This window comes from Staurois parvus, unplaced genomic scaffold, assembly GCF_062004578.1.
Source record: "Staurois parvus isolate SC_StPar_1 unplaced genomic scaffold, SC_StPar_1.0 ptg000608l, whole genome shotgun sequence".
Lineage (NCBI taxonomy): Eukaryota > Metazoa > Chordata > Amphibia > Anura > Ranidae > Staurois > Staurois parvus.
Window position 1 is genome coordinate 2,335,721 of NW_028318404.1, and position 24,544 is coordinate 2,360,264.

Sequence of the window (24,544 nt, forward strand, 5' to 3'; positions counted from 1 at the left end):
GGGCTGAGCGTTGAATCGCTTCTGGAAGCGTGCTTGGGTGTGAATGAGAGCCAATTTACAGACATTCCATACAAAGACATACATCTATACATATACCTTGACTCAGCTATTCTCATCTAGGGGTCCTCTAGAGGTTGCTAGGGTTGTGAGCCCATCTGATGGTGCTGCCATATTTCCAGGTCCATCACCACTTGGAAGAGCCAATACCATGACACCAATGATCCTTTGAGCTGACTGTAAAGAGGGGCTGTCTTCCTACTGACCACCAACGTAAGGGGCATTTTCCCAGAAGGGGTTCCCTGAGACCTGTAAATTTATTTCAAGGGTTCCGCTGGGGTAAAAAGCGGTCTTAACTACAAAACTAATCTGGGACTGTCTCTGCCATTTCAGGTTTATAGCCGGCATAAATATATCCAATATATGTATTACGTGTTGTGTGAACATTGTCAGAAATGATGAAGAGCAGACGTGACTTGCAGGAATGGAGGTAATCCATTGTGCCTACATCAGGAGGAGTATCCGTGCCGCCTATCCACACAGCCTGTTGCTGATATACAAGGCAAGCCCTGGCAGATCAGGGTGCCAGGTGTGGCCCCGGCATTGTCTGAAGAGGCATTCACACTGCCAAGGTACATACACAGCCTAGGAAAGCCTAAAACACACACAGAGGCAAAGCAAAGTCACCATGATACAGCAAACGGCTTCACCCACCCACACACACCCTATATGCACCTCTCTGCTACCAGCAGGTACATATGTCCACTAACCCTTTCTGTGCTGGATAAAAGGGTGATCTGACCATGGATTGTTTCATAGACCCTTTGTGTAAACTCTCAGTTATGCAACCCCAGTGCTGCAAGCTGCACATCGTATGACAAGCTGCTCGCCTGTCAGTGCCCTTTAACTCCTGTCTGTTCTGCAAAGTCAAGATTAACCCTTTGTTGGAATTATACTGTGAAAAACTGTGGACAGAAAGCCAAGAGAAAAGTAAGCTGCACAGCCTGTTATTAGCATGCTAGAGCCAGTTTAGGCAACTCCCAGCTGGAGAACTACAAGTTCCAGCATGCCCATTATTCCCCTGCCCCATCATCCTTTTCCACTGAGCAATATGGTTCTCTGAATGATTTCAACCCCCTCTCACTTTACCAAGGAAAGCAGTAGTCTGAACAATGCTAGTTGCCTGGCTGTCTTCAGTGCTTAACCTGCCAAATCTCTTGTACTATGTTTTGGACAGATTGTGTAAGTGATTTACCGCGTTTTTTTCAGTTTTTTTTTTTTACATGGAATTTTTTTTTGCTGGGCAGAATAAAAATACAAAATGCAGCAAAAACACACTACCAAGCATTCAGCAGCTTCTCCATTGAACTCTATTGTAGCAAAAATGCTGCTTTTTACTTTTAGAAAAGTCCCTGACCCTTTCTAAAAACGCAGCAGCTCAAAGAAATCATAGATGTGAACATGTTCCATAGGAAGCCATGTGAAATGGACTGTAGTGCGTTTCTGCAAAAAGCACTAAAAAACACATTGGTGTGAACGGAGCCTTTGGCTGGGTCCACACTGGCATTCACAGCGTTTTCTGTGCGATTTCCGCACGGCATCAAAATTGCACCCTGTTCATGCAAAGCGATGTGGGTGTGTATGTTAACACCCCGAAATCAGTCCTCAAAATATGGTGCAAAGTGCAGCATCAGATCACATTGGTGTGAATACCCATGCAATCAGATTCTAGTACGGACCCAAAAAAGGGTCCTGCACCTTTTTGGTGCGGCGCGATTGGAGCCATACATAATGTTCCTCTGCGAATCACATGCGATATACCACACCACATTAGTCTGAACCTAGCCTTAAGCCTGGATCACACCAATGCGTTTTTTTAGTGCTTTTTTGCACTACAGTCCATTTAACATGGTTTCCTATGGGATATCACATCTATGATTTTTTGAGCTGCTGCGTTTTTGGAAAGGGTCAGGGATTTTTTTTTAAACACAATAAGCAGCATTTTTGCTACAATAGAGTTCAATGGAGATGCTGCTGAAATGCATGTAATGCGTTTTTGCTGCGTTTTGCATTTTGATTCTGCCCAGCAACAAAACATATTTCCCCTTTAACAAAAAACAAAAGCTGGAAAAAACAAAAACGTGGCAAAAAGCATTGCAAAAAAAGATCAAACGCAAACTGCATTGGCGTGAACAAGGCTGCCTGCGTCCAGGCCTGATCACATGGGATTGCTGCATGATCGATTACATGCAAGTGGCTGCAATTAGCTGCAAGAGCTGGCAACCTCCCATTGTTTTTTTCCCGCTGGGGTTCTTCCATGTAATGGCAGTGCAGGGGTAAATGCACCCTTAGAGGCTGCTTCCCCTTACTTCCTGTCCTTCCAACAGCTAGACAAGAAGTGCAGGGAACCATCCAACAGCAACACAGACAGAAATACATATTTTTAATTTTAGTAGAGTAGAGGAAGGTGAGAACCTTAATTATTTTCTGTATATGTCCCAATTTCCGATTTTCTCTAACTTCCCATCTGCCAAGTGTCACCATGAGAGTAAGTTAAGGAAAATCTCTTCAATGGAGCCCCAGATAGCAATAAACACCAGGCAGAGGTTCTAATCCTGGCTCACTCTTTCCAAAACCAGAAAAATAGTTTTTGGCTTGTCTCGTACTTTAACTGACCGTGAACAAGCATGCAACATGTGATTGGAATGTATGTGGGCTAGCCTTCCGAACATGCTGGTTGCCTGAATGTTACTCTGATCTAATGACTTTAATACTCTGGAAGTTGGGAATTCTGACTTTGCTAACTACATGCCAGGGTTTTAGAAACTACTGAACCCTGGGACAGCCAGATAGCTGGCATTTTCCTTTCACACTGCAGGACACCACATGAAATTCGCCCAGGAATCACACTGCATTGTGTGAACCCAGGCTCAAGAGATACCATCATCTCTAGACCTTCTGGGGCAGGGACCCTCCTGACATACTGATACTCACTTTGCTAGTGCACTCCTTCCTCCATCACAACCCAATCTAGTGTTGGATGCTGACAGCAGTGGTGTGAGCACTTTGGTCATGTGCCAGTACTTAGGCCTAGTGATTGGCTGTTAGACCAAGCACTGTCTCATGGGAAGGTCACATGCTCCCCAATAGCCAGAAGCAGGTATAATCTCCAACTGCAGCAGGATCCCTAGGCGAGTGAATGCCACCATTTGCCTGCTGGTGTCACTCCTTTGTTGGTCAGCCACATGCTGCATCATTTTGGCCTACAAGGGATCAGCACTGAAGAACCAGGCAAATGGTCCATTTATCAGACCTGTTGGTGCTGATAACAGGATTGCTAGCCTGACATGATCCTACCAAGTTCAGCACTGCTTATCAGGTAGGGTAGTGGGGGCTAGGGGCGGACTGACAACTCATGGGGCCCCCGGGCAATAGGGGATCATGGGGCCCCTGTGTCCTTGCCCAAACTCAAAAAAACCTATGAAAAAGGTACCAGGGGCATCTCATGGGGCCCCCTACTGACCTCAGGCAGTGCCCGAGTTTCCAAATGGTCAGTCTGCCCCTGGTGGGGGCAGACATTGACTGATGCATTACGGATGTTAGGATGCAACTGGAATCACCAAAAGCTTCTCTCCATAATCTTTTACCAATATGGCGGCACAAACACTGGACGTCTTCATAAGTGAGTCATGAGTTGTACCCAACATCCTGCTAAATGCAGCTCGTAGAGAGAACAGTCTTCCGTAAGGTCAAAGACTGAAGGTGTTCCTATTGAGGGTTTGGTGGGTTGTTGGCCAGGACAGAATGCCGCCCATGCTCCACAGATATTTGGAGAAGGGCTTTCATGGAAGGTGAGCGGATGAGACCCTGCTCATACAGGAGAGCTGGCAGGCATAACAGTAATATACTGACGGAATGTTGGCCTCAGCCATATCCCATCCACATGCCCTCCGCTGATGGCTCTGTGGCACTTTTCAAGGGTGGTTTCCTGATGGTGACAACAGTATACCATTTCTATGTAATGACCACCTCTAGCCTGCTTTGGAAGCCCATACAACAGGGTGACCATGATGAAGCACAATTAGTAGATAGGGGCAGAGTGTTGTCACACTATAACAGGAAGTTCCTCAGCAAGGATCTTCATGGCAGGATCATGATTGTGATACTCGCATTGTGAACAGGGTACATAGAGAACAATTGCTCTAATAAAGAGAGCAATTGTTCTCTATGTACCCTGTTCACAATGTGAGTGCAGAACGCATGCAGAAAAACCTACGATTACAACTTTTCTTTTTTTTTTATGGTTGAACTGGATGGACTTTTGTCTTTTTTCAGCCAGACTAACTATGTAACGTCTCCGCACACTGTCTAAGGGCTCGTTTATGCATATGGTAGCCCTCTGAAAAGTGATCTGTGGTGGATCACTTTTCAAAGGGAACTTCACAGACGGTGAGAAGGTGAAATGTCACCTCCTCAACAACTATTTTAACCCCTTAAAGCTTGCACCACAGTTACCCATTTACTAGCCTTTAGCTGGCAGTACCGCCCACTGAACATAAGAGATCATTTTTGCTGTGCTGCAGTGTGTTGGCCATGGCATGTGTGAACCCCTGTATGGCTGCCTTGTAGTTTAGGGGGGCAGGAAAACACCTGTTTTTACTGCCCCCCCCATTCACAAGCGTAAAATGCCCCCCATCCACAAGTGTAAACTAAGACTAAAGAAGAACTCCAGAGTGCTGATGGAGAAATCAAGGAGAGGACAGAACAATGCAATGACCAGATGACCTAGGACACACAGCTGACAATCTACTCGCCTCTCCCTAATCAACATTTTGTAGAGCTCTCCTTTAAGAGGAGTAAACTTCCATGCAAACAAATCCCTGGCTCCCCATACACTGACACCTAAGACACAATGAGACTTTTAAAGGTGTTTTGAGCCAGGTTGTAACATGTCCTGGGCTGCCAGTATTACATGACACTTCATAAAAATCAAAAAGGCGTTCTAGAGACTCAGATCTACAAAACACAGAAATCAGAAGCTTTATGGAGTATTAGGGGCGGTGAGGACAGACAAAGCTGACTGACGCTGCAGGGCACAGCGTTCTCCTTTGTGTAGATTGTGGAAGACCCCAGACATTGGCTATGAAGCCCAGTGCCCTCTCTGTATGGAGCGTGTCAGCATTCACATGGAAGGGGCCCTGGGGCATGTTTAAAGGAAGTCCAATTGTACTTTGTGTAAACTCAGCAGAGCAGACAGACAGATCAGATCTATAGATGAGTGCAGAGATCGGGGTCAGGTACTCACTGTGGAGGGATCTTCTACAGGTTCAGCTGGTCCACAGGCTTAGCAGGGGGGCAGTGAGCTGTCAGTGTGATCTCAGGATGCTGGCTGCCCTGTGTATATGAGATGGGGGCGGATCTGGAAGAGAAGGATGACATCTCCCTCCCCATAGAACACACCCCAAAGGCTGCATTCCCCCACTGTCTGCTCCAGCCCTCTGCTTCCTCTCTCCTCCTCCCAGCACAGCCCAGTCCCTTCTACACAATGCACACACCATGGAGGAGGTGTCACCCACAAATCACTACACCCTCTGTTAACCTTTTCCAGCAGAAGTGCTCCTAGCTGGGTTATCACTGGTTAGAAAAACAAAACAAACACTATTAAACACTATTCAAAAATAAATCAAACACTATTGAAATAAAGCAAACAAAATATACAACTATATATAAGAAAATAAACAAATTATACAGCTATTAAAATGAACAAAAACAAAATATGCAACTTTAAAAAAATAAACAAAATATACAAGTATTAAAAAAAATATATACAGTATATATATATATATATATATATACAACTATATATATATATATATATAAATATATGTAAAAACAAAATATACAAGTATTAAAAAATAAACAAAATATACAACTATATATATAAAAATAAACAAAATATACAAGTATTAAAAAAATTTAAAATATATACAACTATATATATATATATATATTATATATATATATAAACAAAATATACAAGTATTAAATAATAAACAAAATATACAGCTATATATATAAAAATAAACAAAATATACAAGTGCTAAAAAAAAACCAAAATATGCAAAAATAAACAATACACAAGTGTTAAAAAAAAAATTAGCAAAAATAAACAAAATATACAAGTACTAAAAAAAATATATACAACTATATATATAAAAAATAAATAAAATATACAAGTGTTTAAAAAAAACAAAATATGCAACTGTATAAAAAAATAAACAAAATATACAACTATAAAAAAAAATGTGTGTTTGTATGTATATATATATGAAAAACAAAACAAAAATGTTCCTTTCCCAAAAAAATCAAAGTGAATCATTTACCAGTACCATACAAAATGAATACTAGTTGCTTGATTGTTATGGGTAATGCCTCAATGGGCGATATGATGTCTAAGGTAAATCCAAGCTGACCTTGTCACCCCTCTGAAAAGTGATCTGCAGTGGATTGCTTTTCAGAAGATCTTGACAGGCAATGAGGGGATGATATGTCACCTCCTCGGTGACTGTTTTAACCCTGTAAAGCCTGCACCAACACATCACAACGTGCTTGTGGCATTTTCCCATTCGCTTGAATGGATTGCGTTTGGTGGTGGTACTGCTGACCGAACATGACAGGGGGTTTCATTTTTGCAGTGACCGCGATGCTTTGTGCATATGTTCATCCCTGTCTGAATGCCTTTGCAGTTTAAGGGAGGCAGGCTGGGGGGAGAGCTAAAACATGGCAAAAACCTATTTGACCGCAAGTGTAAATGAGTCCTAATGCAAAAAGCAAGATAAATGATGTAAAAATGGCTAAATCCAAAGAATCCCATTGTTTTCACAGTTATGAATGGTACGTGCAGTAGGATGCATGTTTTACATTGTACTACGTGTTACCGCAACGCATGTCAGTGCGCACTACTACATGTATTGTGGTCATGTCCATTTAGAATGGTATTACCGTATTTTCCGGTGTATAAGGCGACTGGGTGTATAAGACGACCCCCTAATTTTCCAGCTAAAACATAGGTTTTGGGCTATACTCGCCGTATAAGAGTACCCCCCTTCCGAAGGAAACACCATTTAAAAACATCAGATTTTTTAATTGAAATGGTTATGACTTACCAGTACATAAAATCCTTCAAAATCCTCATGTTCATCCTCTGACATCATAAGTTCATGAATGACATCTTGGGATACATTTGTAAGACAGTCATCATATGGATCAAATTCCAAATCAGATGGTTACCGCTGAATGTGCGATAATACGGTAGCTTCGGCTACATACAGTATACAGTATATATACAGCCCGCTGGATGTGCAGTAATGTACATACAGTATACCGAGCTGAGCCAAGCTGGTTCAAAACAAATGTCCCTATGAGAGATTAATCTGTCAGCCCGCTGGATGTGCGGTATATACAGTATACTGAGCCAAGCTGTTTCAAAACATACCAGTACGTCACTACGGTAATCAGCCCGCTAGATGTGTGTATGTACGGTAGCTGCGGCTACATACAGTATACACTGGGCTAATCACGGCGAGCGATGTATTCTACTAATGAATACAAAGCCTGCTGGGATTGGCTGAGATTGCGACATCATCAGCCCACCTCTCTGACTCAGCCAATCCGAGCAGGCTTTGTATTCATTAGTAGAATACATCACTCACCGTGATTGGCCCAGTGTATACTGTATGTAGCCGCAGCTACCGTACATACATGCATCCAGCGGGCTGACAGATTAATCTGTCATAGGGACATTTGTTTTGAGCCAGCTTGGCTCAGCACGGTATGCTGTATGTACAGTATTACCACACATCCAGCCAGCTTGACCCAAACAAACTCAAGGTTCACATTTTATACCCCGCATATAAGACGACCACCAATTTTTGGGGTATATTTTTAAGTATAAAAAGTAGTCTTATACACCAGAAAATACTGTAGTTTAGAATGTTGATTCATTTAGGGCCCATGAGCATGGCGGCAAGAGGCTGTACAGCGTGCATACAAATAAAAACTTCCCAGGGACCCGGAGCTGCCAATACACAGCAATAACAAGGTGCGGCTGTACGCTGCTATGCCCAGTACCTGTGTAAAGTATGCGCACATGTATGGATGTATGCCCCAATGCAGCCAGTCTCAGCTACAAGCAGTCAGTGAGTTAGCAATGCTATACAGCAAGCACAGCAACAGGTACACTGTATAATGGACTGCTGCCAGAATACAGACAGCACCTCACAGGGTTACTGGGGGTGTACTTCTTGAAGCCTGCGTAACTTCCTCTCACTGCTTCGCTTACCACATTTACATTTCCAAAGAAAAAAAAAAAGCTGAGATGTCCTGATCTCTGATTGGCTAGAGCAGGGATGTCAAACTGGCAGCCCTCCAGCTGTTGCAAAACTACAAGCCCCATCATGCTGCTGTCTTTGGGAATCATGCTTGTAACTGTCAATCTTGCAATGCCTCATGGGACTTGTAGTTTGGCAACAGCTGGAGGGCCGCCAGTTTGATACCCGTGGGCTAGAGTTATTATCAGAGTGTGGACAGGTAGATACAGATTTGAGATTTGTTTCTCCTTTTTAGCCCCAGATTGTGTTTTAGCTTTCTTTATTTTTAGATCATTATGTGACAGGGGCTGCCATTATCCAGTCATATCGGTTTCAGCAACCAACAATGCCAGCTGACAAAATCCCTAAACAACTGCTGATTGGATTCAGCCAAGAAATCCAAGCTAAATATGTAATGAATGGTGGGGACCCCCCTACCCTTTTGCATGTCATAGCCCTGTCCTGTTTTGGGAGCACATAACTGTCTGTGCTGGCCAAGCTCCTTCACCCCTCCCTTTACCTCCCTACATAACCCAGTATATAGAAATACTATAAAGCAGTGGTCTCCAAACTGTGGCCCTTTGCTTGCCTTTATCCGGCCCCTGAGACAGAATTCCTCCCACTAAAGGCAACAATGGGGTATTTATTACTCTATTGACACCAATGATGGAGCATTTAATTATTGCTCTGACACCATTGATGGGGCACTTTTCCTTCCACTAACACCAAAGATGATGATATATGAAATAGGATTTATTTAATCTATTTTACTATAGGCTAGAAGAGAATAATGATTGTCTCAGCCAGGTAGATACACTTGTCATCTTACTAGATTTCCACCTCCCCTGAAGGGGATTCATTTCCCCAAAATGTCTCTATGAATGAGAAGATTTGGTTGCAGTTTCATCTCTTTGGCTAAATGCATTGGAGTCAATGGGGAGGGTGTAATGAAGGAGTTTTTCGTTTTCTTCTACATAGTCACAAAAAAAATGAAGATTACCGCTAGACACATAGAAAACAACGGTTTTCTAGGTGCCTCATTCACACTACAGAGTGGGTGTGATGTATGGTCCAGTATGTGGTGTGCACTGGACGGTACTACAAGTCACTGCGGTGCTCCTCTGCAGAGACATGGATGAAGTGTCATTATGTGACACCTGAAAGAAAGTTAAAAAAAAAAAAAGTTACAAAAAATTTGAAGCCCCTTGCCAGACTTAACAGAGACAGTAGCCTGTATGGTAAAACACTGCATTTTATTGTATGGTAGGGTTGCCGCCTCATCCCTTTAAAACCCCGAACACACATTAATTACACAGGTGCTGAGGTTAATTTAATGCAGACAAGGCACTAAGTGAGTTTAATTACCAACTTAATCAGCCACAACCTGGGTAATTAACCACTTCCCTACCGTGCTATAGCCAAATGACGGCTACAACGCAGTCGTCCAGTTCTGGGAGGGCATCAATTGTGGGTGTAGGATTATAACTTTTTTTTTTTATGGTTGAACTAGATGGACTTTTGTGTTTTTTCAGCCAGACTAACTATGTAACACGCCCCCAGTGCTGTCTGTGATAGTTGAGTCCAATCACAGCAGCCTTTTACCATGTGATCACCTGTATCCAATCACAGCTGATCACCATGTAAATACACTTACTGGTTATTGGCGGTACTTTCCTCACACTGTCACACTTTCCAGTGTGAGGAAAGTACCGCCAATAACCATCAACTGTCAAATATCTGCACTTATAATCATGGCATTGATTATCAGTGCCCTGATTATCCCTGTAGCCCCAAAAGTGCCCATCAGTGCTGTCAAATCTGTGCCCGTCAGTCAGTGCCTCCTCATTAATGCCCACCAGTGCCACCCCTTCAGTGCTGCCTATCAGTGCAGCCTCATCAACGCACATCAGTGAAGGAGAAAAATTATCTGTTTGCACAATTTTATAATATAAACGAAGAAAACTTTATTTTTTTCAAAATTTTCGGTCATTTTTCACTTATAGTGCAAAAAATAAAAACTTCAGTGGTGATTAAATACCACCAAAAGAAAGCTCTATTTGTCTTTAAAAAATGATAAAAATGTAACTTCTTGCCAACCGCAGATAGCTGAATGACGGCTACACTGCAGCTGGCTAGTTCTAGGAGGGCGTCATACGACGTCCTCCCAGAACACGCTCAACTGGGGGCGCCCACCCGGCGATCTCCATCCTACGGACACAGTTGATCACGTGATGTGGTAAAAGACCAATCACAGCGGCCTTTTACCACGTGATCAGCCGTGTCCAATGACACGCTGATCACCGGGAAATGCAATTGCCGGTTCTCGGCTGCACTTTCCTCACGCTGTCAGAGTGCGAGGAAAGTACTGCCGAGAACCGGCAGTTGTCAGAGCAGGGATGATCAGTGCCCTGATGATCGGAGCCCAGAAGTGCCACCCACCAGTTCCACCAACCTGTGCCCAGCAGTGCCACCCAGCAGTGCCCAGCGGTGCCACCCACCAGTGCCCAGCAGTGCCACCTACATGTGCCCAGAAGTGCCACCTACCTGTGCCCAGCAGTGCCACCCACCTGTGCCCACCAATGCAGTGCTGCCAGTCAGTGCCACCAGTCAGTGCCCACCAGTTGCGCCAGTCAATGCCTAGCAGTGATGCCAGTCAGTGCCACCTATCAGTGCTGTCTATCAGTACCCATCATCAGTGCCGCCTATCAGTGCCACCGATCAGTGCCGCCTATTCGTGACACCTTATTAGTGCTGCCTATCAGTGCCACCCATCAGTGCTGCCTCATCAACGCACATCAGTGAAGGAGAAAAATTACCTGTTTGAAAAATTTTATAATAGAAACAAAGAAAAAATTGTTTTCAAATTTTTTGCACTTTTTTTGTTTATAGCGCAAAAAGTAAAGTGCCAAGCGGCGATTAAATACCACCAAAAGAAAGTTCTATTTGTGAGAAAAAAATGATAAGAATTTCATATGGGTACAATCTTGCATGACCGCGCAATTGTCAATCAAAGTGCGACAGCGCTGAAAGCTGAAAATTGGCCTGGTAAAGAAGGGGGTATAATATGGGTGCAGTGTTGCATGACCGCGCAATTGTCATTCAAAGTGTGACAGTGCTGAAAGATGAAAATTGGCCTGGGCAGGAAGGGGGTAAAAGTGCCCGGTAGGCAAGTGGTTAATATGTGTTCGGTTTTAAAAGGGATGAGGTGGCAACCCTACTGTTTGGGCTAGTGGAAATGAACCCTAATGCAGGCCATAGACGGTTCGTTTATCAGTCGATTTTTCGTCCGAAAGAATAATCGACCGATTTTTGCACTGTTAGTGGGGCAATGGCATTGGACGATTTTTGCGGCTCCTCCTCATTTCTTTTATCGGTCATGCTGGAAAATTTGTGGAAAACGGACGATTTTCCCAATCATTGGTGGCAACATCGGTTTACAGAACGAACGATGTTTCGTTTTTCGGACAAAAAATCGGCCGATAAACGTACCATCTATGGTCTGCATTAGGGTGGCTCCCAAGCACTACAGAAGCTGCATTCAATTATTCTGGACCCAAAAACTGACCCTTATTAGCCTCATTATTTTGTTTTAGTTTTTTTTTTCCTCACAGAAAAAAAACAGCAAATAAAAGTAAAATAAATAAAGTGTAAAGCCACAGCAAACAAACAACTACAAAAATCTAAAAACGCTATAAAATAAACTATGGAGCCTTAAATACACTCCCCCCTCCCCCGAAAAAAACAAAACTTCTAAATAAATTAAATTTGATCTAAGTGAGCATTTCCACATGTGCAGTAAAATCAATTTTGTCTTAGTCTAGGTTCACACCTATGTGTTTTCCGCAGAGATTTGCAGAAACGCACAGCAGTCCATTTAACATGATTTCCTATGGGACAGGTTCACATTTCCGCATTTTCACCCAATGCATTTTTCGGAAAGGGTCAGGAACTTTTTTAAACGCAAAACGTTGTGTTTTTGGTTCTATAGACTTCAATGGAGACGCTGCAGAAAAGCATGCAGTGCATTTTTTATGCCTTTTTTATGTGTTTTGCATTTTATTCTGCCCAGCAACAAGTTGAAAAAAGAAAAAACAAAATGCCTTTCAGTAATTGCCTGCCCATACAAGGTACGGACAGACTGCTACACTGACGGTCTGCAGGAGATTGAGACTGCACCCACAATCTGCTGATCATGGAAGCAATACTTTACAGGCTCTTATGCACATATTTTTTACCTGCAAAAAAGATTTTTTTTTTTTATAAAGGTGACCTTAGCCTTTAAATAAATTGGCTCATCCTTCACAATTATTGCACAAATTAGGAGACTGAACTCAGCTGACGATGTTGCTGAGTCATGACTACACTGCTGAATATGAATGGGCTTTACTGAATGACTATGGTCTGCAGGGGAGTTATTTTTTGTAATTTTGTTTTTTTTCTGAGCTCATATAAGAGGGTTTCTGTGAAGACTTGCCAATCAGGTAATCTGATCCTCCATCCCTCATGGCAAATGCAATTTGTGCAACTCCCAGGTACCCTAGGTTCACACCTAAGCGTTTTCTGCAGCATTTTGCAGAAATGCACTACAGTCCATTTAACATGATTTCCTATGGGACACTAGCAACAAAAGAAAAACCTGAAAAACGCAGCAAAAATGGAAAACACACTGCAAAACGCAATGCAGAAACGGGTCAAATGCAAACTGCATACATGTCAACCTAGTCGTAAGGAGGACTGGAAACTATTGCTCTGGGGGGGGGCACACACAACCCACTGGTCCTTTCATGGTTGGGACAGATTCTTGTACCATGATGCCACAGTCAGTGGAGGGAATGATAAAACATGGGTGTTCCGAAAGGACATGGTTTATTGTGACAATCATTTTTCTGCCTTCCAGCAACAGAGCCAAAAAGGAGTCAGTGCTCCAAGACTTCCCTCTCCCACATTCTTCTGTGATAATAATCATATTATTTCTATAGCACCGTTCTTTTGGGGAGTGGGACTCAAGCACTTGTTACATTGGTGTTGAAGAGAAGGATTCATCAGGTGTTGCTGTAAGTGAGTAGATGTGTCTTCAGCCTGTTTTCAATAAACATCCAGAAAGGGTGACTCCCGGACAATGGATGGAAGTGAGTTCCATATTGTGGGTGCTGCATCATAGAATGCACAAGATCCAAAAGATTGTGAGATGACACAGGCATTTGCAGTTTTCCTTCTCTGAGGATCAACGGGAACATCTGGGGGTCTGGGGTAGCAGAGGTCCTGTCATATAGGAAAGGTCTGAAGTTATTCAGTTAAAGTATATGTAAACCCTCACATTGTAAAACAACCCATTCAGTTTAAAATAGAAATGAAAGGCAAAACATTTGTGTATAGATATAAAAAAATATTATAAGCTTTTTTTTCCACTTTTCTAAAAGTGATCACATTCCCTCTGCATAGAGAGGTGAGGGAGGAGAAACAGCAGTACACTGGTCTTCCCAGTGAATGGCTGTGCAGGGAGGGGGCACACATCAGCAGAAATCTGATCATTGGAGGAGCACACACTGAGTTAATCCGTGAAATTTCCTTGCTACTAAATATTCCACGGTCAACTGTTAGTTGTATTAGAACAAGGTGAAAGCAACTGGGAACAGCAGGAACTCAGCCATAAAGTGGTAGGCCATGTAAAATGACAGAGGGGGGTCAGCGCATGCTGAAGCGCACAGTGCACACAAGTCGCCAACTGTCTGCAGAGTCAATAGCTAAAGACCTCCAAACTTCATGTGGCCTTCAGATTAGCACAACAACAGTGCGTAGAGAGCTTCATGGAATGGGTTTCCATAGCCGAGCAGCTGCATCCAAGGATTACATCACCAAGTGCAATGCAAAGTGTCAGATGTAGTGGTGTAAAGCACGCCACCACTGGACTCTAGAGCAGTGAAGACGTGTTCTCTGGAGTGACCAATCACGCTTCTCTGTCCGGCAATCCGATGGATGTGTCTGGGTTTGGTGGTTGCTAGGAGAACGGTACTTTCCTGACTGCATTGTGCCAAATATAAAGTTTGGTGGAGGGGGGATTATGGTGTGGGGTTGTTTTTCAGGGGTTGGGCTTGGCCCCTTAGTTCTAGTGAAGGAAACTCTTAAGGCATCAGCATACCAAGATATTTTGGACAATTTCATGCTCCCAACTTTGTGGGAACAGTTTGACTGCTCACCAGAGCACAAAGCAAGGTCCACAAAGACATAGATGAGCGAGTTTGGGGTGGAGGAACTTGACTGGCCTGCACAGAGTCCTGACCTCAACCTGATAGAACACCTTTTGGGATGAATTTGAGTGGAGACTGCGAGCCAGGCCTTCTTGTCCGACATTAGTGCCTGACCTCAGAAATACGCTTCTGGAAGAATGGTCAAACATTCCCATAGACACACTCCTAAACCTTGTGGACGGCCTTCCCAGAAGAGTTGAAGCTGTTATAGCTGCAAAGGGCAGGCCAACTCAATATTGAACCCTACGGACTAAGACTGGGATGCCATTGAAGTTCATGTGCGTGTAAAGGTAGGTGTCCCAATACTTTTGGCAATATAGTGTATATAGTTGAGGGGTAGTTGACTCAAGGAATATCCAATTGCCTCCAGGGGAATCAGGAAGGATATTTGTTCCCCAACTGGAGCAAATTGGATCATGCTATATTGTTTTTGTTTTGGACCTTTCTCTGGATCAGCTGTGGGTATAAGACTGTGCATATGGAGGTTTTCTATTTATTTATTTTTTCTATTGGTTGAACCAGATGGACTGCTGTCTTTTTTTCAGCCCTGACTATGTCCTTACACGATGTCTCCAACTTACTATGTACCTATGGTGTATGGTTCATAAAATAGAGATGGCAATGGCTTTCTGTAGGCCTCAGTAACTTAAAAAGGAACTTCACCTGGTTTTCAGAAAAGTAAGGGCATGATTATAATGGCATTGCCCTCTGAAGAGTGACCCGCGGTGGATTTGACAGGTGTTGAGAAAGTGTTATGTGCATTGCGCTCAGCTGCAGGGCAGTGGTGGCAAGGCCCCATTTAATTTAATGGGTCACATTAAGTGGGTAGCGCTGAACGCGATGGTGGATAATTTTTACAGCACCATGATGCAAAGCGCTGTGGCATGTGTACACCCCCATCAGCTGCTTAAGGGGCAGCAGTTGGGGGAGGCAGGAAAAATGCAGCTTAAAAGAGAAGTATGGGATTAGAAAAAAAAGAACACACATAGTTAGGTGGATGAAGCATTGGTCTGATTCTGCAGCTGCCCCCGCCTGCTCTAAGACCAGGAACCAAGCAATCTCTTGACAGCTGATCGCTCAATTCTCAGTCTGCTGTCAGTCACTGGCTCTCTGCTCTGCCCCGCCAATGCTCACTGGTGAACCAGGCTGTGGTAGGGGTAGGAGTGGCTGGCTCGGGATCTCAGCAGCACTAGGCATCTGGGCAGATCCCGCCACTATTGTCAGGATTCCTACAGAGCCTGGTTCAGCTCTTTGATGCTTTAGCCCTCTGTCAGCTGAATCTGGGTCACAGGAGGGCAGAATTAATTGCACTACTGTAAACCAGATGTGAAGTATGACTTAAAAATCTTTGGCCATACTCCCTTTAACTGTTTTTTCTCTCTTTTTCACACTCCTCATCCCAACCACAAGCGTAAACGTCAGCACCTACAATAACTGAGACTACATCATCCTTACCTAGGCAAGGAATGAGAATATAGGGGCAAGTACCTGCCTCCAGTTCCTTTCATGACGGATATAGCATATCTCAGAGCTAAAGTTCAAATACACATCCACTAGACGTCTGATATGTTATTGCTAAAATGAACAGAAAGCACCACTCCCATAGTAAATGGACACTTAGGAATCCACATCTGGCCAAGCACTGGGCTTGGTCTTTTGATATCATAGTTATAAATCGGTAATGTCACAACTGATCACATGGTAAAGGGCCGATGTAATTGACCCTTTACCACGATCTGTGATTAGCTGTGTCTAAAGGTCACAGAGCACACCTGATGCTCGCCCCAGGAGGCATCTATAGATGTCCTCCCAGAATGAGAGAACCATGCTATAGCTGTCTGTTTAACTAAAACGTGGTATTAAAGTGGTTAATGGAACAACCCCTGTACTTTTCTCCTTTTTGGTTTGGTAGGGTCCTTTATGGTCCACTTCCCGTTCCTGTCTCCGAGGTTGGCATACTGTAACTAGAACAGGATGGTTCTACAATTTTCACATCTCCCATTCTGTTCTTGGACAATAATGTCTACACATTCCACAGCAATTGGATCAAGGTGTCGGTGGTACCTGCTTGGATATAAATATTGGGGTATTTTCCTGGCTCATTAGAACTGAAGAAATGACTTGGTGAAGCTACGAAAAATCTTCCACATTACAGAACAAGTCCAGTTGAATGTGACTAAGCCCTCATTCACATGGGTGTACACGTAAGTACACCCACATGAATGAGGCCTTAGTCATATTCAACTGGACTTGCCTTGATTTGCCTGCGCAGGTGTTCAAGTAGTCCCATTCATGTGATGGGAATGGGACACAGTGACTGCACACATACAGCCATTCTTCCCACTCTGACATCCGAATGGGTGCGTGCAGGTCTCCAAACTCACACAAATGTCAGATCTGGAGCAACAGCTGTCCACCTACCCCCTCCTTTCCCCTCCGCCATTTGTAGAACTCATCTTACTACACTCTAATGATGCATCAAGTTTTATGAATGGAGCAGGATATACTGCCACATAGACGAGTCATTCATTCATTCACAGAAATCTGTGAATAAATAAACTACCAGTCCCATGTAGTCCATTGACATTTCCTCCAGCTCTGTAACAAAAATGACATACCTTAGAACAGACACAGAGCTGAAGGAAGTCTGCAGAAGCTGGAAAATATCATTTTTATTTTTGGCACTAGGTGGATTTAGCATTTAAAGTGGAACTTTATGGTAAAAATTAAAAATAGACAAACAGGCAGAATTTTTAGTGCCAAAAAGACATGCTATGCCTCTTCTGCTTTCAAGTGACTTACCTTCCTGCACTCTTCTGTACAGTGAGCTGCGCACGCACAGTTGATTGTACATGTGTTGCAATGCCAAACAGACTGAGCTCCTACACATGCACGGGAGTGACGTCATCTCAGCTCGGCCAATTAAATCAGCTGGTGAATGATGCCTGTAAGCCAGCTGCCCAAAGATGTCAGCGGCTGGCGGGGAGCTCCAGGATGGTGCGTTGCTGGACTGAAGGTGAATATAATTCTTCTCTAAGGTAAGTTTACAGAAACTTAGGCAAAGGCTGTGTGAGCACAGATACATGTGACACTATAGTAGGTATATAGAAGATCTGGGACACTATGGTGGGTATATACACAGATCAGCCATAACATTATGACCAGTTACAGGTAAAGAGAATAAAATTGATTATCTTGTTACAAAGGCACCTGAAAATGGGTCGGATATATTACGCAGCCAATGAACATGTTGTCCTTGAAGTTGATGTGTTGAAAGCAGAACAAATGGGCATTGGTAAGATTTTGAGTGACATTGACAAGGGCCAAATTGTAATAACAATAGGACTGGGTCAGAGCAACTCTAAAACTGCAGTTCTTGCAGGATATTCCCAGTCTGCAGTGGTCAGAACCTACTAAAAGTGATCCAAGGAAGGAAAACCAGCAAATCGGTGACCGTATCATAGGCGGCCAAAGCTCACTGATGCATGTGGGGAGCAAAGACTGGCCCCTGTAGTTCGATCCAATAGAAGAGCTACTGTAGCTCAAATCGATGAAAAAGTTAATCCTGGTTCTGATAGAAAGGTGTCAGAGCACACAGTGACCCAAAGCACACAGCAAATATGGCCACACAGTGGTTGAAGGAGGAAATAAGTGAATGTCCTTGCATGTCCTAGTCAGAACCCAGACTTAAACCCCACTGAAAATCTGTGGAATGACTTGAAGACTTCAGTCCACAGTCACCATCAAATTTAACTGAACTTGAGCAGTTCTGCAAAGAAGAGTGGACAAATACTGCAAAGTCCAGATGTGCAGTTAGTAAAGAAATATCAAACAGACTAAAGGTTGTAATTAAAGCAAAAGGTGGTTCAACAAAATACTGACACAAGGGGGTGATCCTTCTGCCAACTCAGTGATTCTGTTTTTTAATTTTTTTCCGATATGCTGGTATAATATCTTTCACATAGATGTTATAAATTGAATAACTACAGCTGAAAAAACAAAAACTGTGTCTGTCTTCATTTAAGGCTGCAAAGCAACAAAACGTGATTATTTTAAAGGGGGTGATTCTTTCCTATACCAGCTGTAGGAGACCTGGAACTCTATGGTGGATATATAGGAGATCTGGGACACTTTGGTGGGTGTATAGGAGTTCTGGGACTCTATTGTGGGTATATAGAAGATCTGGGACTCTATGGTGGGTATATAGAAGAATTGGGACTCTATGGTGGGTACATAGGAGATCTAGGCCACTATAGTGGGTATATAGGAGTTCTGGGACTCTGTGGTAGGTATATAGAAGATCTGGGACTCTATGGTGGGTTTATAGGAGATCTGGGACACTATGGTGGGTATATAAGAGATCTGGGATGCTATAGTAGGTATATAGAAGATCTGGAACACTATGGTGGGTATTTAGGAGATCTGAGACTCTATGGTGAGTATATAGGAGATCTGAGACTCTATGGTGGGTATATATGAGATCTGGGACTCTATGGTGGGTATATAGAAGAATTGGGACTCTATGGTGGGTACATAGGAGATCTAGGGCACTATAGTGGGTATATAGGAGTTCTGGGACTCTGTGGTAGGTATATAGAAGATCTGGGACTCTATGGTGGGTATATAAGAGATCTGGGATGCTATAGTAGGTATATAGAAGATCTGGAACACTATGGTGGGTATTTAGGAGATCTGAGACTCTATGGTGGGTATATAGGAGATCTGGGACACTATGGTGGGTATATAGGTGATCTGGGACACTATAGTAGGTATACATAGAAGATCTTGGACTCTATGGTGGGTATTTAGGATTTCTGGGACTCTATGGTGGGTATATAGTAGATCTGGGACACTATGGTGGGTATATAGGAGATCTGGGACTCTATGGTGGGTATATAGAAGTTCTGGGACTCTGTGGTGGGTATATAGGAGATCTGTGACACTGTGGTGGGTATATAGGTGATCTGGGACACTATGGTGGGTATATAGGAAATCTATTACTCTATGGTGGGTATATAGGAGATCTGGGACACTTTGGTGGGTATATGTGAGGTCTGGGACACTATGGTGGGTTTATAGGAGATCTGGGACACTTTGGTGGGTATATAGGCGACCTATGACACTTCGGGTATATAGGAGATCGGGTACACTATGGTGGGTATATAGGAGGTATGGGACTCTATGGTGGTTATATAGAAGATCTGGGACTCTCTGGTGGGTATATAGGACTCTATGGTGGGTATATAGGAGATCTGCGACTCTATAGTGGGTATATAGGAGATCTGAAACTCTATGGTGGGTATATAGGAGATCTGAAACTCTATGGTGGGTATATAGGAGATCTGTGACACTGTGGTGGGTATATAGGAGATCTGGGACACTATGGTGGGTATATAGGAGTTCTGAGACTCTATCGTGGGTATATAGGAGATCTGGGATACTATGGTGGGTATATAGGAGATTTGGGACACTATGGTGGGTATATAGGATATCTAGGACTCAATGGTGGGTTTACATGAGATCTGGGACTCTATGGTGGGTATATAGGAGATCTGGGACACTTTAGTGGGTATATAGGAGATCTAGTACACTATGGTGGGTATACAGGAGATCTGGGAACTCTATGGTGGGTATATAGGAAATCTAGGACACTTTGATGGGTATATAGGAGATCAGGGACTCTATGGTGGGTATATAGCAGATTGGGGACACTATGTTGAGTATATAGGAGGTATGGGGCTCTATGGTGGGTTTATACGAGATCTGGCAATCTATGATGGGTATATAGGAGATCTGGGACTCTATGGTGGGTATATAGGAGATCTGGGACTCTATGGTGGGTATATAGGAGATCTGGGACACTTTGGTGGGTATATAGGCGTTCTATGACACTTTGGTGGGTATATAGGAGATGGGGACACCATGGTGGGTATATAGGACTCTATGGTGGTTATATAGAAGATCTGGGTATCTGTGGTGGGTATATAGGACTCCATGGTGGGTTTATAGGAGATCTGGGACTCTATGGTGGGTATATAGAAGATCTGGTACTCTTTGGTGGGTATTTAGGAGTTCTGGGAATCTATGGTGCGTATATAGGAGATCAAGCACTCTATGGTGGTTATATAGAAGATTAGGGACTCTACGGCGGGTTTATAGGAAATCTGGGACTCTATGGTGGGTATATAGGAGATCGAGGACACTTTGGAGGGTATATAGGAGTTCTGGGACTCTATGGTGGGTGTATAGGAGATCGGAGACATTATAGTAAGTATACAGAAGATCGTGGACACTATGGTGGGTATATAGATTTGGGACTCTATGGTGGGTATATATGAGGTCTGGTACTCTGTCGTGGTTATATAAGAGATCTGGTACACGTTGGTGGGTATATAGGAGATACTATGGTGGGTATATAGGAGATCTGGGACTCTGTGGTGGGTATTTAGATCTGGGACACTTTGGTGGGTATATAGGAGGCCTGGGACTCTATGGTACGTATATAGGAGATCTGGGACACTATGGTGGGTTTATAGATTTGGGAACTGTATGGTGGGTATATAGGAGACACTATGGTAGGTATACAGGAGATCTGGGACTCTACGGTGGGTATACAGGAGATCTGGGACTCTATGGTGGGTATATGGAAGACACTATGGTAGGTATACAGGAGATCTGGGACACTATGGTGGGTATATAGAAGACACTATGGTAGGTATACAGGAGATCTGAGAACTCTATGGTGGGTATATGGGAGACACTATGGTAGGTATAGAGGAGATCTGGGACTCTATGGTGGGTATACAGGCGATCTCGGACACTATGGTGGGTATATAGGAGACACTATGGTAGGTATAGAGGAGATCTGGGACTCTATGGTGGGTATACAGGCGATCTCGGACACTATGGTAGGTATACAGGAGATCTGAGAACTCTATGGTGGGTATATGGGAGACACTATGGTAGGTATAGAGGAGATCTGGGACTCTATGGTGGGTATACAGGCGATCTCGGACACTATGGTGGGTATATAGGAGACACTATGGTAGGTATACAGGAGATCTGGGAACACTATGGTGGGTATATAGGAGACACTATGGTAGGTATAGAGGAGATCTGGGACTCTATGGTGGGTATATATATATATATATATATATATATATATATATATAGGAGACACTATGGAAGGTATACAGATCTGGCCCCTGGCAGTTGGTTGGTCCTCCAGGAATGATAGGACCGTATTGTAGGAGGTATTCCTGTAGCACACTATAGCACACAGTACACAGACATGGACTGGATGTTTCTACATCTACAATAGGAAGGAGGAGGAGAGCTATGAGGATCCTCCCCTCTCACTCACCCACACTGGCTCTGCTCCCCATTTCTGCCCACCTGCTCTGCTCCTCCCATCCCGTTCAATCCTATTGTCCAATCACAGGCTACTCCTGACGTTGATAGGCGGGGTGCAAAAGAAGACAAGCGATGGAACCGAGCTCGCGCCTCCTACTTAGACCAATCAACACACACGTTAGAGGCAAGTGACCAATCAGGAGAAAACATCCCAGGTATCATGCGAGAGGGTTACGTCATGTACCGGAAGATGGAGCATAGTGGTCAGCCCCACTTCCGTCTGCAGGTGGGGGACGAGGCCTGCCCTACTTCCGGTGTCTTTACAACCTACTCACCGCCCAGAAAAAGTCCCTTGATGACTACGTCATGTAGTTAAGAAGTAACCCGGAAGTGCGAGAGAAAACATCTGAGGGGAGGTTGTTGTGAGGAGCCGAGTGGTGTGACTGTATCCCTGTGTTCCAGATACACAGAGCTGGCTTCACTCAGGAGGTGAGTACATGGTAGGAGGTGTATGGAGGCCTGAGGGGACAGAGACTGGGGGCTGTAGAGGTGAGGGGGGCAGTACAGAACTACAAGTCCCAGCACTAGGACTGTCTGTTCCCCATAAGATGGTATTAGATATCAGATTCCTGACATGTTTCAGTCACCAGGGAAGTGCAAAGATGTGAGGAATGTCCGAGGTGCCAGCAGCCATATCACTGAATGAGGTTTACTGCCTAAATCTCTGTGTATTATATACAGTGTCCTGTGTTGTTGATGCTGAACTTTAATCTACAAATAAAAACTTTCTATTTTCATTACACACTTTATATTAGATCTAGTGACATCATCACTGGGTCTCTGTGCTCCTCTATGCAAAGCAGGCAGACCATGGCTGGTGGGAGGGACCAGCTGGGGGCTGTACATAGCTTCATGAAAGCCTTGCAGCCCCTTCCCCAGTACTGATACAAGCAGCGGGCTGACACTGCATAGGAGTTTTACAAATTTCAGAATGTCTTGATGGATGGGTGTCAGTCTGGAGATGTGGGCGTTCCTAGGCAGGCTGCATTTGTATACAGACCAACCTAGGTAATGCTCTTATGTGATGCTGAGCCACCATGAAGAAGAACTGAAATCCAATGAATAAAAGAGGGTGGGCCAAGGACAGTCAGGCTGGGGAGGAAAGTACTAGATAATGCTGGACAACCTCCAGCCAGCAAATTCGGTGGCCTTTATCTGACGTGCTGCAGCTTCTAACTCCCTTTGTGAGAAGCTGCTGACAGTGTGCGGGGAAATCTGACAAGGCTCTGTGAGGAGGGCGATGGTGCTGCCTGTCAGCAATGTGTGTGTGTAGCTGCTGATCTTTCTGTGCAGCTCCACGCAGATCATACACAGTGCAGCCATCCCTCACTTGTGCCCAGCGGCATTGGTCCGTGTCCAAGCAGTGCCCAGCGGCATCGGTCCGTGTCCAAGCAGTGCCCAGCGGCATCTGTCCCTGTCCAAGCAGTGCCCAGCGGCATCTGTCCAAGCAGTGCCCAGCGGCATCTGTCCCTGTCCAAGCAGTGCCCAGCGGCATCTGTCCCTGTCCAAGCAGTGCCCAGCCCCTGTCCAAGCAGTGCCCAGCCCCTGTCCAAGCAGTGCCCAGCCCCTGTCCAAGCGCCCAGCGGCATCTGTCCCTGTCCAAGCAGTGCCCAGCGGCATCTGTCCCTGTCCAAGCAGTGCCCAGCCCCTGTCCAAGCAGTGCCCAGCCCCTGTCCAAGCAGTGCCCAGCCCCTGTCCAAGCGCCCAGCGGCATCTATCCGTGTCCAAGCGCCCAGCGGCATCTGTCCGTGTCCAAGCGCCCAGCGGCATCTGTGCCAGTGTAGCAGTACACAGCGGCGCCTGTCCCTGTCCAGCAGTGCAACATCAACATCTGTGCCAGTGCAACATCAACATCTGCTGGCGTCCCTAGTAGACCTTCACAAAATGTGATAGGTAGTATGGAAATCGGATGTGTAATTTATCCCCCTATAATGCCTGAAGCTGCTCCTTTGATTTTGGGCCCCTCTATGTGGCTATCCTCTTACTCAGGAGGAGTAGCAGAATGTATTTTTGGGTGTAATTACAAGTATGCCAAATGCCGTGTGAAATAAGTTGTTAAAATTTCAATTTTGTGGAAAAAAAATTGTTTAATTTCTTCATTTTCCAAAGAATTGTGGGGAAAAATTTACATCTTCAAAAAACTCACCGTGCCTCTTACTAAATACCTTGAACTGTCTACCTTCCAAAAAGGGGCCATTTGGGGGCTATTTGTACTGTTTGACATGTTAGGGCCTCAAGAAATGAGATTGGCCAGTATTCAGGTATACGTACCATACTATAACTTCCACACAGACCAGATAATGTACACTGATTGGGGTTACTTTTTCCCAAAGACATGCAGCAGAATACATTTTGATCAAAGTCTATGAAAAAAAGGTACTTATTTTATAACAAAAGCTAAGAAACTCATTTTGTTTTAAAATGTTCGGTATTTTTTAATTTAGCAAATTACAAAACCCAGTGGTGATTTATTGCCACCAAAAGAATGCTCTATGGTGTGAAAAACATGATACAAAT

At 44.1% G+C, this 24,544-nt stretch overlaps 2 protein-coding genes across 6 annotated transcripts in view; one reads left to right on the top strand and one right to left on the bottom strand.

Annotated features, from left to right (window-relative positions):
* G6PD (glucose-6-phosphate dehydrogenase) overlaps positions 1–22,123 on the bottom strand; it is a 67,348-nt gene extending 45,225 nt beyond the window's left edge. The window contains exon 1 of one of the 2 annotated variants that reach the window (XM_089692952.1): positions 21,978–22,123. In XM_089692952.1, coding sequence (XP_089549078.1) covers positions 21,978–21,999 — 22 coding nt within the window. In that variant the 5' untranslated portion in view covers positions 22,000–22,123. Of the gene's footprint in view, positions 1–5,302; positions 5,473–21,977 lie in introns of those variants that run through there. The other variant, XM_089692953.1, reaches the window with a different exon arrangement.
* A 148-nt stretch (positions 22,124–22,271) lies between these two features.
* The window catches only part of IKBKG (inhibitor of nuclear factor kappa B kinase regulatory subunit gamma), a 62,783-nt gene continuing 60,510 nt past the window's right edge, over positions 22,272–24,544 (top strand). For 2 of the 4 annotated variants that reach the window (XM_089692948.1, XM_089692949.1), the window contains exon 1: positions 22,272–22,456. The gene's annotated coding sequence lies outside the window, so the exon portion shown is untranslated. The remainder of the gene's footprint in view (positions 22,457–24,544) is intronic. The other 2 variants (XM_089692950.1, XM_089692951.1) reach the window with 1 other exon arrangement.